The 16,976-nt window shown below is 47.3% G+C and overlaps 1 protein-coding gene across 1 annotated transcript in view; it reads right to left on the bottom strand.

The window, feature by feature from the left end:
• Positions 1-4,248: 4,248 nt before the first annotated feature.
• ALPK3 (alpha kinase 3) overlaps positions 4,249-16,976 on the bottom strand; it is a 61,172-nt gene continuing 48,444 nt past the window's right edge. Inside the window, 5 exon segments of the mRNA XM_030931137.1 lie at positions 4,249-9,574; positions 10,322-10,370; positions 13,030-13,253; positions 14,063-14,151; positions 14,772-15,052. Of these exon segments, the coding sequence (XP_030786997.1) occupies positions 9,229-9,574; positions 10,322-10,370; positions 13,030-13,253; positions 14,063-14,151; positions 14,772-15,052 (989 nt within the window). The 3' untranslated portion in view covers positions 4,249-9,228.

The following is a 16,976-nucleotide window of genomic DNA, read 5'->3' as shown; positions in this document are numbered from 1 at the left end:
ATGCTGGCCAGGCTGGTCTCAAACTCCTGACCTCATGATCCTCCTGCCTCAGCCTCCCAAAGTGCTGGGATTACAGGTGTGAGCCACCATACCTGGCCTCTGTTAGCAACTTCTATACATAAAATAGATAATAGATACATAGATGATAGATTTTAAAATATCAATATAGCTACTATTTTTATTAATTTACTTATTTATCACCTATCTATCTACCTATCTGTCTGTCATCTATTCATTTATTGTTGCCCAGGCTGGAGTGCCGTGGCATGATTATGGCTCATTGCAGCCTCAATCTCCTGGGCCCAAGTGATCCTCCTGCCTCAGCCTCCCAAGTAGCTGGGATTACAGTCACACGCCACCACACCTGGCTAATTTATTTTGTCTAAAGACGGGGTTTCACTATGTTGTCCAGGTTGGCCTCAAACTCCTGGGCTCAAGTGATCCTCCTGTCTCAACCTCCCAAAGTGTTGGGATTACAGGCATGAGCCATAATGCCCAGCTTTTATTTTCAACTTTAGACATTATCTATTGACTCTCTATATAACAAAGATTAGCTTTATATTACTATTCTCAATTATTTTCCTCATAATATTCCACTGGGGATCAATTATTCCTCCTGCGTCGGCTGGCAGGGCAGAGAGCTTGAGGAGCCTGTTTGGATGACATCCTGGAGCTGCTGTGCCAGCCCTGGGTGGACCAGGTACAGATCTCCTACTGCCTACAGACTTCATCCTGAGGAAGAAATAACTTTGTCTTATTTAAAATCACTGTCATTCAGGGCTCTGTGATTTCCAGTTGTAGCTGATACTGGCTGATACACACTGCTCTTAGGATTTTTGCAAATGTCCTTCCATGACCTGGCCCTGCCTCTGAGCCTTGACTTGCGATACCTCGTTTCCCAGGTACGAGCTTCCATCCCTTGCCTCTCAGTAACCAGGCTGGGAGCTCTTTCACCAGTCGTTTCCTTGGCCTGGTATGCTTTTCTCCTTCCACTTCCTCTTACCAACATCCTTCCTCCCATCTCAGCTCAAATGTGAAGGCCCAGCGCAGTGGCTCATGCCTGTAATCCCAGCACTTTGGGAGGCCGAGGTGGGAGGATCACTTGAGGTCAGGAGTTCGAGACCAGCCTGGCCAACATGGTGAGACCACGTCTCTACTAAAAATACAAAATTAGCCGGGCATGGTGGCCCATGCCTGTAATCTCAGTTACTTGAGACGCTGAGGCAGGAGGATCACTTGAATCCAGAAGGTGGAGGTTTCAGTGAGATGAGATCGCACAACCGCACTCCAGCCTGGGCAATAAGAGCGAAACTGCATCTCAAAAGAAAAAAAAATTGTCAAGCCTCAGAGAGGCTCCTAAGCCCATCTAAATTAGGTCCCGTCCCCGGCTGGCATTATCTCCTATTCTTCTGCTTCATAACACTTCATGCTTACATATTTGCCATTATACATTTTTGCTGTGTTTTTAAATGCTTGTCTCCCCTACTGGACTGTAAGCTCCATAAGTTCACTCTCATGAACTTTAAAAAAAAAAAAAAAAAAAAAAAAAAAGAGGTACTTTAGTTCAGAGAGGTTAAGCAACAAGCTCAAGTTCACACAGCCAGCAAAGCAGGATTTGAACTGAGGCTTGTCTGACTTGTCCTAAGCTCATCAAATCTGAGAATTTGCATTTTCTTGAACCATTCCCTTCAGAAGAAGAGGATAATTGACTATCAGGTAAACACAGTGTCCAGTCTATTGAATGATTAAATTCCTCATTTAAAAAAAATTTTATTTATAGCTGGGACTACAGGTGCGAGCCACCACGCCCGGCTAATTTTTGTATTTTTAGTAGTGACGGGGTTTCACGATGTTGGCCAGGCTGGTCTCAAACTCCTGACCTCAGGTGATCCACTCACTTCAGCCTCCCAAAGTGCTGGGATTACAGGCGTGAGGCACCGTGCCCAGCCAAATTTGATTTTTTAAATAGAGACAGGGTCTTAAACTCCTGGGCTCAAGTGATTCTCTCACTGAAAATTAGCAAGGTGAGTTTTTCATGTGTAAGTTCCATTTTACTGTAAATTTCACCAGAATGAGATAGCCTCCCTCAGTGATCAACTCAGAGGTATCAAGTTACAAAACTAAAACCCAGACCCTGCCCTGGGGTAAATTTCCCAATTTAGTGCCACTCATCAAGGCCTCTTGGACCCCAGCCTGAAGGCCTCTCCATGGTGATAACCCTTGTGTTGAGAGCATCTTTCACATTTCCAGTGGCTGCTCTCTGGGGTTGGAATGAGCTAGGACTCTCTTACTTCGTATTCTGTACTAATAGTTTTTCCGGTAACATTACTACCCCCCTCCGGTTTTTTGTTTTTTTGTTTTTTTTGGTTGGTGGGGGTGGGCAGAAATCACCCCTCTTTCCCACAGTACCCCTGCTGCCCCAGGCCTCAGGGATACATGTGACTCAAGCCAGGCCAATCCAATTATCTTTCTTGAGTGGAGACACACAGTAACAAAAGGCAGTTGGGATTGAGTCATGAGAAGAGTGCACTTAGGGTGATGGTCAGCAAGTTCCTCAGGCCAAAGTCCTCAGAGCTGCCCTGGTTACCATTGTCCCCTAGGCTTGTCATTCAATTCTTCTTTCAGACCAGTGGGTTACCCTAGCATCCTTTTGTTCTTACTTAAGTTAGAGCCAGTTTATTGCTGGCAGTCAGAGAACTGTAACTGATGGTGACATTCACAGGGAAGATGTTAAAGGACATGGACTCTCTCCTTTTCCCAGGAAATAACAGGGGTTTTGGAATTGGTTATGGAGGTAAGATATGGTGAAGAGCATTGAAACTCCTGTTCCTATTCAGGGATGGGAAAGTAGCAGCCTTTGTACATCACTGGATACTTTTTAAAGCTAAACGATGGGCTGGGCACAGTGGCTCATGCCTGTAATCCCAGGACTTTGGGAGGCCAAGGCAAACGGATCACTTGAGGCCAGGAGTTTGAGACCAGCCTGGCCAACATGGCGAAGCCCTGACTCTACTAAAAATACAAAAAAAATTTAGCAGGGCACAGTGGTGGATGCCTGTAGTCCCAGCTACTCAGAGGCTGAGGCATGAGAATCACTCGAACCCAGAGGCTGAGGTTGCAGTGAGCCCAAGAGTGTGCCACTGCACTCCAGCCTGGGTGACACCCTGTCACACATGCACAAAACGAAGCTAGAGGATGATCATTAAACTCCTCCCACCTCAAGGCATGGAATGAAACTCAGGACCTTTCTATTACTGGGTAGAAATTCCCTTATGGCTTGGAGCCATAGAGTTTGTTTAAAAACAAACCCAGAGTCTGATTCTGCAAAACTGCTAGATTCACCACCAATTGAATTCATAACCTCATTCGGTTTCAAAAAAGGGTGGCATCCTGTCAATTGGATTAATGATATCTGGGAGTATTCAAAGGACATAAATAGGACAGCCCTCCAGAAATATTTCCTTCCAAATCCACTACCAGAAAAGGTGTACCTGTCTCTTGCAGAACAAAGCAAACACTTTGGCCATCACTCTCAGCAACACATCACAAGGACGGAAAACCAAACACCGCATGTTCTCACTCATAAGAGATAGTTGAACAATGAGATCACATGGACACAGGGCGGGGAACACCACACACTGGGGCCTCTCAGGGGGTGGGGGACTGGGGGAGGGAGGGCATTAGGAGAAACACCTAATATGGATGATGGGTTGATGGGTGCAGCAAACCACCATGGCACATGTATTACCTATGTAACAAACCTGCACGTTGTGCACATGTACCCCAGAACTTAAAGTGTAATAATAATAATAATAAAAGAAAGCAAACAGTTTCCCTCCTGCCCCACACCACAAGTTATACCAGTAACCAGAACCGACACTTAGCATATCCCAGGGGTTGAGAGTCTTAATCAGATCAGGAAAGAGAAGAGTGATATTCTGAAGAAACTGCATGAACTGGCAAATACATTGTCAAAAAATATAGGGTACATTGGTGGACGTTTTTTGTTTTTTGAGACAGGGTCTTGCTGTGTTGCCCAGGCTACAGTGCAGTGGTGTGATCTCAGCTCACTGCAGCCTCGATCTCCTGGCCCAAACAGTCCTCCCACCTCAGTTCCCTAAATAGCTGAGACCATAGGCATGAACCCCAACACCTGGTTAGTTTTTTTTTTTTTTTTGTAGAGACGGAGTCTCCCTATGTTGCCCAGGCTGTGGTGGACCTTTTAAAGGCTGTATGACCAAGACATAATTTTGGTTCAGGTTGTCTTTATTGATATGTTCACTCACCAGAGAGTCTACATTCTACGTAAAAGCTCAAATTGCCAGATACAGTTCTTACTATTTCAATCTGGACCAAATGTTGGCCCATGCTAAATTATATCAAAAGACCAAACATTCAAGAAAGGCAGGAATTCAAAGATTCCAGAAGATAAAAATGCTTGATTGGGTCCCTGGCATGCACCCAGCCCATCAACCCCCTCAGTGCCCTCTGGCAGGACCCAGAAGATGAGCCCCCTTCTTGTGAATTTATGACAAATAAATTCACAAGGCTCTGCTGATTTTCCTCTCTAGGCCTGGGAGGCTGCTTGGAAGAGCTGCTGGGAATGTGGGCTCCCTGATCTCAGCAGCTGAGATAGACAGAAGGAACAAAATAGGGCGCTCATCGTGATGGGCAGGACATGGAAATCAGACCTTGAGCTGTGGGTCCCAGGAATGAAAAAGGCCAGATGCCCCTAGGATATGGCCTAGTAATGACCTTAACTAAAGATTTCTGGGTCAACAGGTCTGTCTCAAGTGCCAAAGTCAGTATCTCCCACTTGATTTCCAGACCTTAAATGGAGAGGAAGTCAAATGTCTTTTTGAAGGAAAAACTTATTTTAACACTTAGATGCATATTGTGAACCTTCCTTGCAGCCTTCCCCAAAGGGATCTGTATCCATTCATCTGGGACTACAGAAGGAATGGGAAATCAGCAGCTGCCTAGTGCCTTGGTCAAACATATGTGAATCCGAGTGGGAGATAAATCATGTGAAAATGCCAAGGTCTGCCCCTTCTATAAAGTACTAGGGGTTGAGGGATCTGTTTGAGGTCAGAATGTTTCCTTCATAATGTAGGACAAATGACTGTATGTTGAATCCCTCACCACTAAGGCCTAATTCCAAGCAATATATGTCACTTTGGGGCATCTTGTTCTAACCCATTTACCAACTGACCTAGAACGCTGCCAGCTTTGGGGTGGGCCTAGAGCAGGCGAAGGCATTCCAGCTGGGAAAGTCTTTCGTGCAGCCAGCTCTGCCATCAGGCCATGTGACCTGGCAGGTCAATGGTACGTGAGGTATCTGTCCATCGGTGGCACACCGGGGAGCCATATATAGCTTGCAGTAAGTCCTGACAAGAAAATATGATAGGAGAACCCAGGATTTGGAGTCAAGCGATGCTCTGGCCGACAAGTAACCATTATCCTTGTGCAAAATGCCCCTCTGGCTCACCACTGGGCTCTGGAGGAACCTAAACACTTGGCCCTGGCACAATTGTTGGCCATGCTGCCCCTCGTGAAGTAGTTATCTGACCACCTAGCCGTAAAGTCTGGCATGGCCAGTGCACTCTGTTATCAATGGGACACTGTTGCTCCAGGCTAGGGCTCTGAAGGCACCAGCAAGTCATGTGTGGATAGCCTACTCACTCTCCACAGTGCTTCCCCCTTTCTACACTTGTGGCTCTGAGAGGGGCAGTAATTTGTCTTGGCCCTTTTGGGCCCTTGTTCTGGATTTGGATTTGCTTTTCTAACCCATCACGCCTCTCCTGCCATCAATATCCACGGAATTATCAAATGCCATAAACATCATGTGACCTCCTCACATACTGCACCCAACCACAGAATTCCCTTTACAGCTAAAAGAAGAGTAATGGGTTGATGGGTAGGCATTCACTCATCCTCTCAGGAACCCACAAACCAGCAGCAGCTGGCTTGAGAGTGTGGTGAAATGGTTTGTTGAAAATTCAACTATGGCACTAGAAACAACACCCCGAGAGGCTGGGTCAGGACTGCAGGAGGCAGCATGCGCTTGGAGCCGGCAACCATACCTGGCGCTTTCTCCTTCAGAGATAGGACACAGTGTAGAGACGGCCCTGCTATTGCTAGATCTCAATGCTTTTCTTACACCTGAGGTTTGGGACCGGGCTGGTGTGGAGAGTTTAGTCCCCCAGCAAGGAGCACATCCTCAAAGACGTAGTAGCAATTCAATTGAATTGGAAGCTGAGGCAGCCACCGGGCCATTTCAGGCTCATTATAAAGAGGTCATGGGAGTATCTAGAATGATTAACCCTTTCAAGGAAAAATATGATTGCTGTTACGTAAAAGGGGGCAGGAGTAGAGATGGACATGGGGGGATTCCTGGAGTTCATCCTGGGACTGTCATGTCCAATGTAAATGCCTGTCACACAGGTAGGACCACTAAGGAGCTTCAGAACTGAAGGTTTGGGTCACTCCACCAGATCAAAAGTCCATCATCATAAACATGAGTTCTCACGACCAGTTTTAGAAATGGACTGTAGACTTTACCCATTCTTCCTCTCTTGCTGGATTATATAATTTTGGTTGAATATGGTTAATCTACAGGTTGTAGAATTTCAAAATGGAATTGTGATAACACTAAAAGAGGGAGATTATCCCTAGTGACACTGGACTTTGGAGAATAGGAGCCGTGTCATTACCCCTGGAATTCGAGGTTAGATATGATCTTGAATTCCCTAAGCAGAGGGAAATGTGGTTTTGATTATATGTGGGAGAGTCATCATACATGAGATGGGAAGAACAGCATGTGTGTTAGGAGCATCTTCAGGGTTTGCCTACCAAACCCTTTCTACCCTTCTGCACTCCACCATTCTTCTGGTAAGAGTCCACGTCCTTTGGAAAACTGCCTCCCTCCCACTCTATGAAGCCCTGAGCTCCAGGCCAGATTCCTTCACTTGGAATTTGAATCTTGAGTGGAAGAGGACCCACTAGAACCGATGGCAAGCTATGCCAACCATAGCAGCTCCTGGGAGGCAAGCCTTGGAGCTGCCCCAGCTCCCACCCTTCCCAAGGCCAATTGTTCAGCTATTCTTTTGGTTCTGTGAGCTATCCCAGCATCCTTCCCATGAACGCTTTTTCCTTGCTTAAGTTGGTCCAAGTTCTTTTCTGTTGGTCAAAACTCAAGAATCCTAACAGGTAGTCTCTCCTGAGATGGCCTCACACATCTTTGCCTCCAAACATCTGCCAGCTCAGGGTCTGGCATAAAGTAGCGCTCAGTATATGTCTGCTGAATGAGTGGGTGAATGAATAAATGAATGAACAGTACTCCAGCTCTCAGTTCACCAAAGTAATCTGGATATACAGGCTGGGAGAGGTGGGGACACATTGGGGCAGAAGATGTGGAGTCACCTGAGCACAGAGGAGGTAGAGAAGTCAGAGATGTTACCATAGAGGGGAAATGTCAGGCAAGGGGAGGCTCCGGGTCGGGGGTGGGAATGAAAAGCTTCTCTGCAGCTTGAGAAGCAGGAAATGGTCAGCAAGTAGCTGAGAGGCAGGTGCTGGTGGGCTCCTGGACTGGTCTTGCTGTAGCCACAGACACAGGGCGCTTCCAGGGCCCCCAGCTCTGTGCTTTCTTCCTGGGTGGCTTCCTTTGTGTTCCTCTTCTGAATGAAGAGCAATTCCAAAGGCATAAGTCCCCAGACACCCTGCTAAGGGGCACACAGCAGCAGCTCAATTGTGCAAGAAGCACAGGCTGTCTTTCTGTGGCCACAGAAGACTGCAACTGAACTTCGGTCCAGGAACCAAAATATAGATTCATTTTTCCAGTGGGCCTGGGACTACAGAATGCCCTCAGAGAGCCTGCCTGGGAGAGGGGGACCCTGACTCCGTGGACCTCCAACCACACCAGATGAGGGCAAGCAGAGCACACAATGCTGCCTTTATTGCATTCCAAGGGGAGCAGGCTAGCTACAGACCTACCCCATCCCAGGCCTCTGGGAGGGATGCTCTGGAAGGACCCAGGCTGCTGGGTCCTTGGGAGCCCATACATGAGGTCCAGAGCTGGGACCCCAGAATCAAGAGCTATGGTTGGGGCAGGGGTCCTAATTCCCAGGCACAGAGACTCTCCTCCACCCAAGTGCAAGGATAGACTGCATCCCTCCTACAACACCCAAGTGTACTCTCCATGGGAAAGGGACCTAGCCCTCCACTCCTGGTTGAGAGGGGATGTGAAATTCACTGTGACCCCACTTCCTTTCAGTGTGGAGTGCAAGGTCTCTCAGAGTCAACACCTCTCTCTGGCTACAGCTGCTGACACAGCCCTCACGCCAGCTCTCACCTCATGAGCAAAGAGCCCAAGAGAAGTTGGGGAAGACAGTACTGAAGTGGGGTGAGATGCCAGAGGTTCTGTTCCTCACCTGGGTATTGGTAGGCAGGGAGTGGGGAGCCCTCAAGCAAAGGGCCATGCGCAGAGCCATGAAGGGCAGGCAGCAGGCTGCAGCTGGGCCCCAAGACAGGGATGTGGTGAGGGGGTGCAAGGGAGCATGGGAAGCAGGCGAGTGAGTGAAGGGGGAAGAGCATGAACACACATCATCAAAGGCCACTGCACAAGGACGTGACAGGCTCTGGAAGAGCCCTGAGCCCCATCTGGGCTCAAGGACAGGTTAGTTGCAGGATAAGCTGAGATCAGTGAGCCAAAGTAGCTGGAAGGAGAAGATACCCTGAGAGTCACCAGGCCAGACCAGCAGAGGAAGTCTGGAGCCCTGAGGACAGGCAAGATCAGGGCCAGGCAAAGGCAGGGGAGTAAATGCTGGCCTGCATGTCCTCACTCAGATTATAACATCTGCTGCCTGACTGGGCTGGGGCAAGGGCTTGGGGTGCAGAACTCATGCAGAGGACTCAGGGGAGCCTCCAGCAGTGGCAAAGTGTAAACTTCAAGGAGGGCCTAGGCTGCCAGGCACTCGGAGGTGGGGCCTGCTTGAGGCCTGGGAACCTTGGGTGACAGTGGCACCAGAAGAGGCCAGTGGGCTATGTGCCATGCACCAAAGCCATCTGATGAGGAGCTGATTCACGAGAGCCTGCTCAGAGAGGTCCCCAAGTGGTGCCTCCTTCGTGTACCTTCTCCAGTTAGTTCCATTTTTGGAAAGTCTCCTTCCGGTTCAAGCTGCTTCCTGGTTGGTCTGCTGCCGGGTGGAGGCCCCCAGCCTCCCGTTGAGGCTACCGCATGCCCTGGGCCTTGGAGCCCTCCTCTTGGGTGGGAGGCTGTCCCAACAACTGAGCGGCAACTGGCCCTGAGGCCTGAGGGGCAGCCTTGGAACTTGCAGCACTCTTCCGGGTGCCCTGAGGACTAGGGAGGCCTTTCTTCTGGGGCTGAGGACTCAGTTGGGAGCTTTTCCTGCCAGCAGATGGACTCTTAGAGCCTTTGGCTTTGGCTTGGGGGTGGGCCACCTCAGGGCCCTTGAGGTGTGTTAGCCCCAGCAGCTCACAGTAGGCGTTGCACTGGTGGGAGGAGGCAAACTGATCCAGCAGGGCAGGGAAGCAGCTTTCCTTGAGGCCCTGGTATCTGCAACCAGACAGGAAGAGCTGAGTGGGGGTCCCAACCAGAGACATAGGTCCTTGGGGGGCTGACTCTGGGGTGGCCATCATCAGGATGTCATGCTCAGGGTACATTCTACCCTATCTGAGGGTGATGGGGAGTCTCCCTTGGGTGCTACCTCAGGTGGCAGCAGCCAAAACCTGAATTTTTCTTTTTTTAAAAAATAGAGACAGAGTCTTTCTACTTGGCCCAGGCTGGTCTCAAACTCCTGGGCTCAAGAAATCCTCCCTCCTCAGCCTCCCAAAGTGCTAGGGTTATAGGTGTGAGCCACTATGCCTAGCCCAAGGCCTCAGTTTTAAAACTGTGGTCTCATTACACCCTGACACATGGAATCCATCATGCAGGACTTTAACTGGCATAAGGATGGCTTAGCTTCTTAACATAAATTGGAGCAGACTTGAGGTCCACACTCTAATCACAGGGCCCTTACTCATCGGCACCTTGGCAACCATCCTCAAGCGAGAAGGGAGGAGTATGTGAGAGCTGTGAATTGCAGGGGACCCCATGTGTGGCATCAGTAATAGCTGCCACACCAGGCCAGAGATAAGGGGTGGGGACCAGTAACCTCTAGGATGTTACCACATGGCCATGGGTGTGTCTGGGATCACTTGGCCCCAGGTCCAGCACCTCAGGGATAGAGAACCAGAAGGACTTACGACATTTTACACCCAGAGAAGATCCCCAGAGGGCATTCTGTCCCCAAGAACCACTCACCCTCGAAGTTTGGTAGCAATCTGCACATCAGTCATCTTCCAGTCAACCCCTGAAAAGAGAGAAAGTTGGGAGTTGATGCCAGCCTGGGCTGGTTCTAAGCCCCCACGTCTCCTGCAGGAAGAGATATTGGGGTCTTAGAACCACATCTCTTCCTACTGGAGACAAGGGGGCTTAGAACCAGCCCAAGCTGGCATCAACTTCCTGGGTGTCAGTGCAGGTGTGTCTTCAAGCATCTTCTCATGGGTCATCACCACCAGCCTATCTCACAGCGTGCAGGTCTCTGGATTATTACTAGGAATAATATTCGTATTTTTACAAGTGAGGAGGATAAGCTCAGAGTTAAATGACTTGAACAAAGTCATACTCAGTCATTCAATAATTGAGCTCTGGCTATGGGCAATGGCCATTTGACTTAAAATAAGGGTTCAGCTTTTTTGGATTCCTAGAGCCAAAACTCTTCCAGCTATGCAATCCTGCCTCTACTGGATCAGACCAGGTCACAACCTGGACTGGCCTCTGGCTTTGAGCTAAAACCTTCTTCCTCTGAACAGATCAGTAGTTTGTCCAGACAAAAGAGAGAGATGGGAATGAGAGGATAAATCAGGGGTAGAACAGCAGAAATGCAACACTACAGAAGATTGGTTTCTGCACTACTTATAAAGGCAGCAAGCAAACCAGAAGCTAAGATGGTCTTCCAGGTTAAGACAGCCTTGGAAGGGCAGAGTCAGGAAAAATGATGATAGAGAAAAACGTTTTCACTGTGGTCAGGCCACCCAGGTATCTTAGCATTCACACATTAGGTTTAGGATGTTCTTTCCCCCATTTTCAATCTGTCCAGAGCATTTTGCTAGGAACTTGCCTTTCACTAACAGGGCTGAGTACCATCATATGATAGACAATAACAAATGCGGCCTTTAGAGTCAGACAGACCCAGATTTACATTTCAGCTCTACCACTTTTGAGCTGTGGGAACTCGACCAGTCACTTCATATCTCTAATCTTCAAGTGTAAAGGTGAAGATAGCAATGACCATCTTATAGGGTATTGAGAAGATCATAATATGTGTAGGACTCTAACTTAGTGTTTGAAACATAGGAGTAATGTGATAAATATTAATTTCTTTGTCATTTCTCTTTTGGCATTCATAGCATTCCATTTTGTGTAATAATGATGATCTCTCTCATTTGCACAGAATTTTAGTTTGCAGAAGGTTTTCACAAATACGGTCTCATTTAATCCTCATAAAAAATCTGAATGCTAGGTAGGAGAGACATTATTCCTAAAGAGGGAAAGGAAACTGAAGCTCAGAGAGATTGAATGACCTAACCAATGTGAGCTTCAGTTTTCTTCTTTGTAAAACAGTCTCAGCTAGAAGAGAATGGGGCTTTGACTTAAATCAAATTTATTTTTTTCTTTATTATTTTTTTGAGATGGCATCTCGCTCTGTCGCCCAGGCTGGAGTGCAGTGGTGCAATCTTGGCTCACTGCAACCTCTGCCTCCCAGGTTCAAACAATTCTCAAGCTTCACCCTCCCAAGTAACTGGAATTACAGACATGTACCACCACGCCCGGATTTTTAGTAGAGATGGGTTTTGCTATGTTGGCCAGGCTGGTCTCGAACTCCTGGCCTCAAGTGATCCACCCTCCTTGGCCTCCCAAAGTGCTGGGATTACAGGTGTGAGCCCCCACGCCCAGCCGACTCTAAAGCCTTTCTACTATACCACGTTATCATCTTATAGTAGAAACTGGTCTACTCATCACAGCTTCTTGAGGACAATGACTATTCCTAATTCAACTTTTTATTTTTTCAATATTTAGTAGTGGTTGGATAGAAAAAGGATGGAAGCATGAATTTATAAGTTAACAAATAAGTTGACTGATAATGGCTTAATGTTACCTAGCCCTCCCTCCCCCCAGTATATGGAGTTAAATATATAATAATTATTGTACAATTTAACCCCAGTGAAACACACATTTGAGTCAGTTTTATATCTCTGGTCTTTAGTTTTCTCACTTATTTACCACAGACACAAGATTTAATAATGCATGATATTCCCAGCAACCTCTCCTTCCCCCAAGCATTTTCTCTGTTCCTCTCCCCTGTCCAGTTCTGCTTAAAGACAGTAGGCCTGGAGAGAGCTGGTTGAAGAAGGAAGGAGGGTTCATGCCTGCTGGCCTTCCTTTGTTGGGGAGTTCTGGGTAATGAGGGGCATAGGAGTAAAACTAAAAAGAAGCGAGACTAAGTTGCTTTACATAACGAAAAGCTAACAAAGATGGAGGAGGAAGAGAGACAGTAAAGCTACTGTGCTAAAATGGAAGGGAGAGTTTGGGAAGTTTGGAGAGTGAGAAAGTCTACAGCAAAGCTGCAGGGAAGGGAAGAAGGAAGGTTTTGAAAAGGGTGGTTGTGGGTTTTGAATTAGACCCCATGTAATGATCTTTGAAATAAATTTCTTTTTAATTTTAATTGAGCCTGGACTGTGCTCCTTTAAATGCAACTGCAGTGATGGACTAGGCTACATGAGGTATGTATTAGGGTTGCATGCAAAATGGTCCCTGTCCAATCTACTTTACAAGATTATTGTGAAAAGCAAGAAAGAATAAAGACAAAGGTGCTTTGTAAACGATCAGTCAAGCACTATGGCTCTGCCTCCTCTGCACGCTTTCACATCCATGCACATGCACACCTGTGCACCCTCACACCCTCATACCTGCCAAATCTGTGACAAGGAAGCTGCCATTTGTCCACTGATACAGCCAGTGCTGGAAGGTCTGGCATTTCTGCATGGCCTCAGAGCTGCTAGATGCTGTCACAGCCCCAGCACAGCCCCATTCCCGGGAACAGTAAGACTCCAGGGGCTTGCCCAGGTCTTCCTCCAGGGTAGCATATGGGATATTGTTTGCAGGCCGGTAGATCAGATACAGTGGGATGATCCTAAACATAGTTTCACCCTGCAGTAAGCAAGAAGTATGGCCCAGAGAGCTCCTCCCTCCCACCCAATTCTGTATTCTTGGACCTAAAAGAAGGGCCCTTCCAAGAATGGAATTCTCAACTCTGAGCCCAAAGGACAGCAAAGGAAAGCAACTCCACCCTGAGTTCAGGAAAGGAAATGGTATTTTTGGCTTCAGAGTCCTGTCCATTCTCCTGGTTAGTGGGATTAGAACAAAGCCCTGCTATGGGCATAGGCAGATTGTGTGGCTTGGGTGAGGGACTGAGGCACGTATGTATCAAACAGAAGGAGCATCTTTAGAGAGGATTCAACCAGATTGTGGTTCTCTGCCAGTGGGACCCCAGGTATGCAAAGGTCAGAGTTCAAGTCTCAAAATGGAAACAATTGCCATTGATAGCCGACTCCTACAAAAATCCACACTGACTCCGCCTGCCTACCACAGAAGGGTCCTGACCAGTCTGTCTAGCTTAGCCCACCCCATCACCTTCATGGAGTCCCAGAAACTGCTGTGCCCAAACTCTGCAATCAGCAACATCTGCGCTAAAGAATGAGGAACAGGGGTGGGCAGGAGGAGACTCAAGTCCAGAGCAGAGGCTTTTCTCAAGTGAGGAGTAAATGAGGTCTCTATTTCTAGATTTTTGTGAGGCCACCTCTGAGCTGAGCACGGGGCTGTGAGCCTATCTGCACATGGTCATAACCCAGGTTGCCCCTGGGAGGCTGTGAAATCACTGTCTTTGCAAAAGCCCAAGGCAACAGTGCTGCACACTGCACATCCTCCTCGCTGTGTACTTACTCAGGCACCTCCCCAAAGCCAGGCGCGGCCCGGGCTTCTGCTGCGAAGATTTTGCAGTACTCCCTACTCATGTTCTGGATCTTGCACCCCTGTGGATAAGGGAACCAAATATGATCAGCAAAGAAATTCCCCAGTCCTCCACTGTGTCTACCCCTATTCTGTTAGGGAACCGAGAGGAGGATCCCAGCCCTGGGGGAGGAAGGGCTTACTCCTCCCTGCTCCCCACTCTGCACCTCATTTTCCTCTTTTGTATAACAAGTGGCTTTCGACTTCTTTTCACAATGAGATTTTCAAAGTGATTTCCAAATTATTTTCAGGAGTTCTAATGGTATGTGACAGTGCCCCAGAGACCTCTCTGTGGAGAACCAGGAAGACGGTCCACCCCACCCACAGCACCACCCTTTCATCCCACATATAAACAAGGCTTCCATGAGAGATTATGTATGGAGCAGGGTGAAGGTTTCAGCTGCAAATATAGAGTTTGAAAACTATGGCCCAAGTTGTTTTGAAGCTCTCAAGCTCTCTGAGGCCAAGCATCTGAATTCTGGGCTGCATCTCAGGCTTTCCACAAGGTCCATCCTAGGAGCCTCGTAAGGTTGAGATTGAGATGCCTTCTGCCTCGATACTGGGCATCCCAACAGGACCTGGGCTGGGAAAGGGTAGGGGGTGAGTGAGTAAAGGGATAGGGCGTGAAGATGGGACATAGTACCTGGATGGTGACGTCGTAGTTTCTGCCCACGAGAGAAGTCTCACTGCTGGGCCCAAACACAAGCAGGCTGGACACCTTGATGATGCACGTGCGGCCCGACTCGAAGATGGGTTCCAGTCCGTAGATGACCTTGGCCTGGGAGGCCTTCCGAAGGACACACCCATATCCACCCCCTCGGAGCTCCTCGCTTACCAGTCGCCCAAAGAGCTTGTCCCCCCAGCAGCCAGAGTCAGCCAGACCCTTAGCAAATACCATAGGGGTCATCTCAATCTCTTCTCCAACTGAAGAGGAACAGGAGAAATGTGGGACACCAGGAGCTCCTGTCTGACCAATGTGGGGCTCGCAGGGAAGGAAAAGGCCGGAAGAGCCTCCCACCCTGCCAACCTGCTGGGCTCACTTTCTGTTCACGCCTGCTCTTTGGGCACATTGAGTCCCTACCAGACTATGAGCTCCTTGGGGCAGAAACTCTACTTGATTCAACCCCTGCCATCTAGTGGTACCCGTGTGGTATCCATCACATAAACCCTGCCTTCCACAAACGCATCCTGAGCACTGTCCAAACACAGTGGCAATAGCAATCAATGCAGAATACCAGAATTACTTTGTTTTAGAATTCATTGTTTTGATTAGATGAATACATGACTCCATTTCAACCAACATGTTTGACTGAAACAAAAAGTTTGCAGGACAAATCCAGCAGCAGTGAGTGCTCAAATTGTGACCACTAAATATAATTTCCCATTAAAGGGAAACCAGAGCTTTCTAAAGAAATGGTTGATTCCAGGTCTAGGCAGAAAGTGTACAGCAAGGACCTGAAATATTGTGTGAGACCAGAAAGCAAGAGAGCTAGCAAAAGCTATTAGAGACTTGGCAGAAGGACACAGGGGCCAACCTGAAGGGGCTCCCTTGGGCCAAAAAGGAAACAATCTTGGTAACAAAAATAATTACTGCAACATGTTGAATATATCAAATATGTTAAAAATCCATGTATTCATAGTAGTGACCAAAAAAAAAAAAAAAAAAAAAAAAAAATCCAGTCTCCTCCCTCAAACAATAACCTCACTGGTCACCTATGGAAAATGGTAGGGCACCAACTCATTATTCTAGTAACTAAAGGGAAAAGAGCAAATATTTATCCTTCATTTCCTGTTGGAACTTACGTATTGTGATAACCAAATAATCATCCCTTTTTTACAGAAAAAAATCAGCTAATGAATGAAGAAGAAAAGATCAAATTAAACTATCTCCATGTTGCAACTGCTAATGAAATAATAGATTTAGGCAATAATCAGTGACTGCTAAAACCCCTAGATAACAATAGGGTTTGTATCAGATTGTTTTTAACTTTAAAATGGGATGGATCACACAGATACCACCTGAATGAACCAATGACCAATCTTAACATTACTAAAACGGAAACAATCTGACATTATGTGCCTCCAGATAGGATACAAAAGGTATACACAGCACCTGTGAGTTATTCTTGCAAAAAAAAAAAAAAAAAAAAAAAAATTCACACCTGAATCTGACTGAACATCTAAATCTGATTACCAATTTAGAAGATGCACGTGCATGGGGGAGCATGTTAAATGGGAATACAATCAACAAAATCCAGAATGTTAGAAATTCTATACCAATGACTTTAACAAATACATGGCAGGCCGGGCGCGGTGGCTCAAGCCTGTAATCCCAGCACTTTGGGAGGCCGAGACGGGCGGATCACGAGGTCAGGAGATCGAGACCATCCTGGCTAACACGGTGAAACCCCGTCTCTACTAAAAACTACAAAAAACTAGCCGGGTGACGTGGCGGCACCTGTAGTCCCAGCTACCCGGGCGGCTGAGACAGGAGAATGGCGTGAACCCGGGAGGCGGAGCTTGCAGTGAGCTGAGATCCAGCCACAGCACTCCAGCCTGGGTGACAGAGCGAGACTCCGTCTCAAAAAAAAAAAAAAAAAACAAATACATGGCAAAGGAAAAAAACAAATAAAGTAGGAGAAACTGTTAAATATTAAGAGAGACTTGGGAGCTGCATCAGCCAAAAGCAATGAGTGGTTCCTGATTCAAACAAACCAACGTATATGAGACATTTGGGGAAATCTGACTGGATGTTTGATGATATTAAATAATTATTATTTAGTTTTGAGGTTGAGGTTATATTTGATATTGATTAAACTTTATTCGATTACTAAACAAAAGTCACTAA

The sequence above is a fragment of the Rhinopithecus roxellana genome, chromosome 5 (assembly GCF_007565055.1).
Source record: "Rhinopithecus roxellana isolate Shanxi Qingling chromosome 5, ASM756505v1, whole genome shotgun sequence".
NCBI lineage: Eukaryota > Metazoa > Chordata > Mammalia > Primates > Cercopithecidae > Rhinopithecus > Rhinopithecus roxellana.
This window is presented reverse-complemented; position numbering and strand designations above follow the sequence as displayed.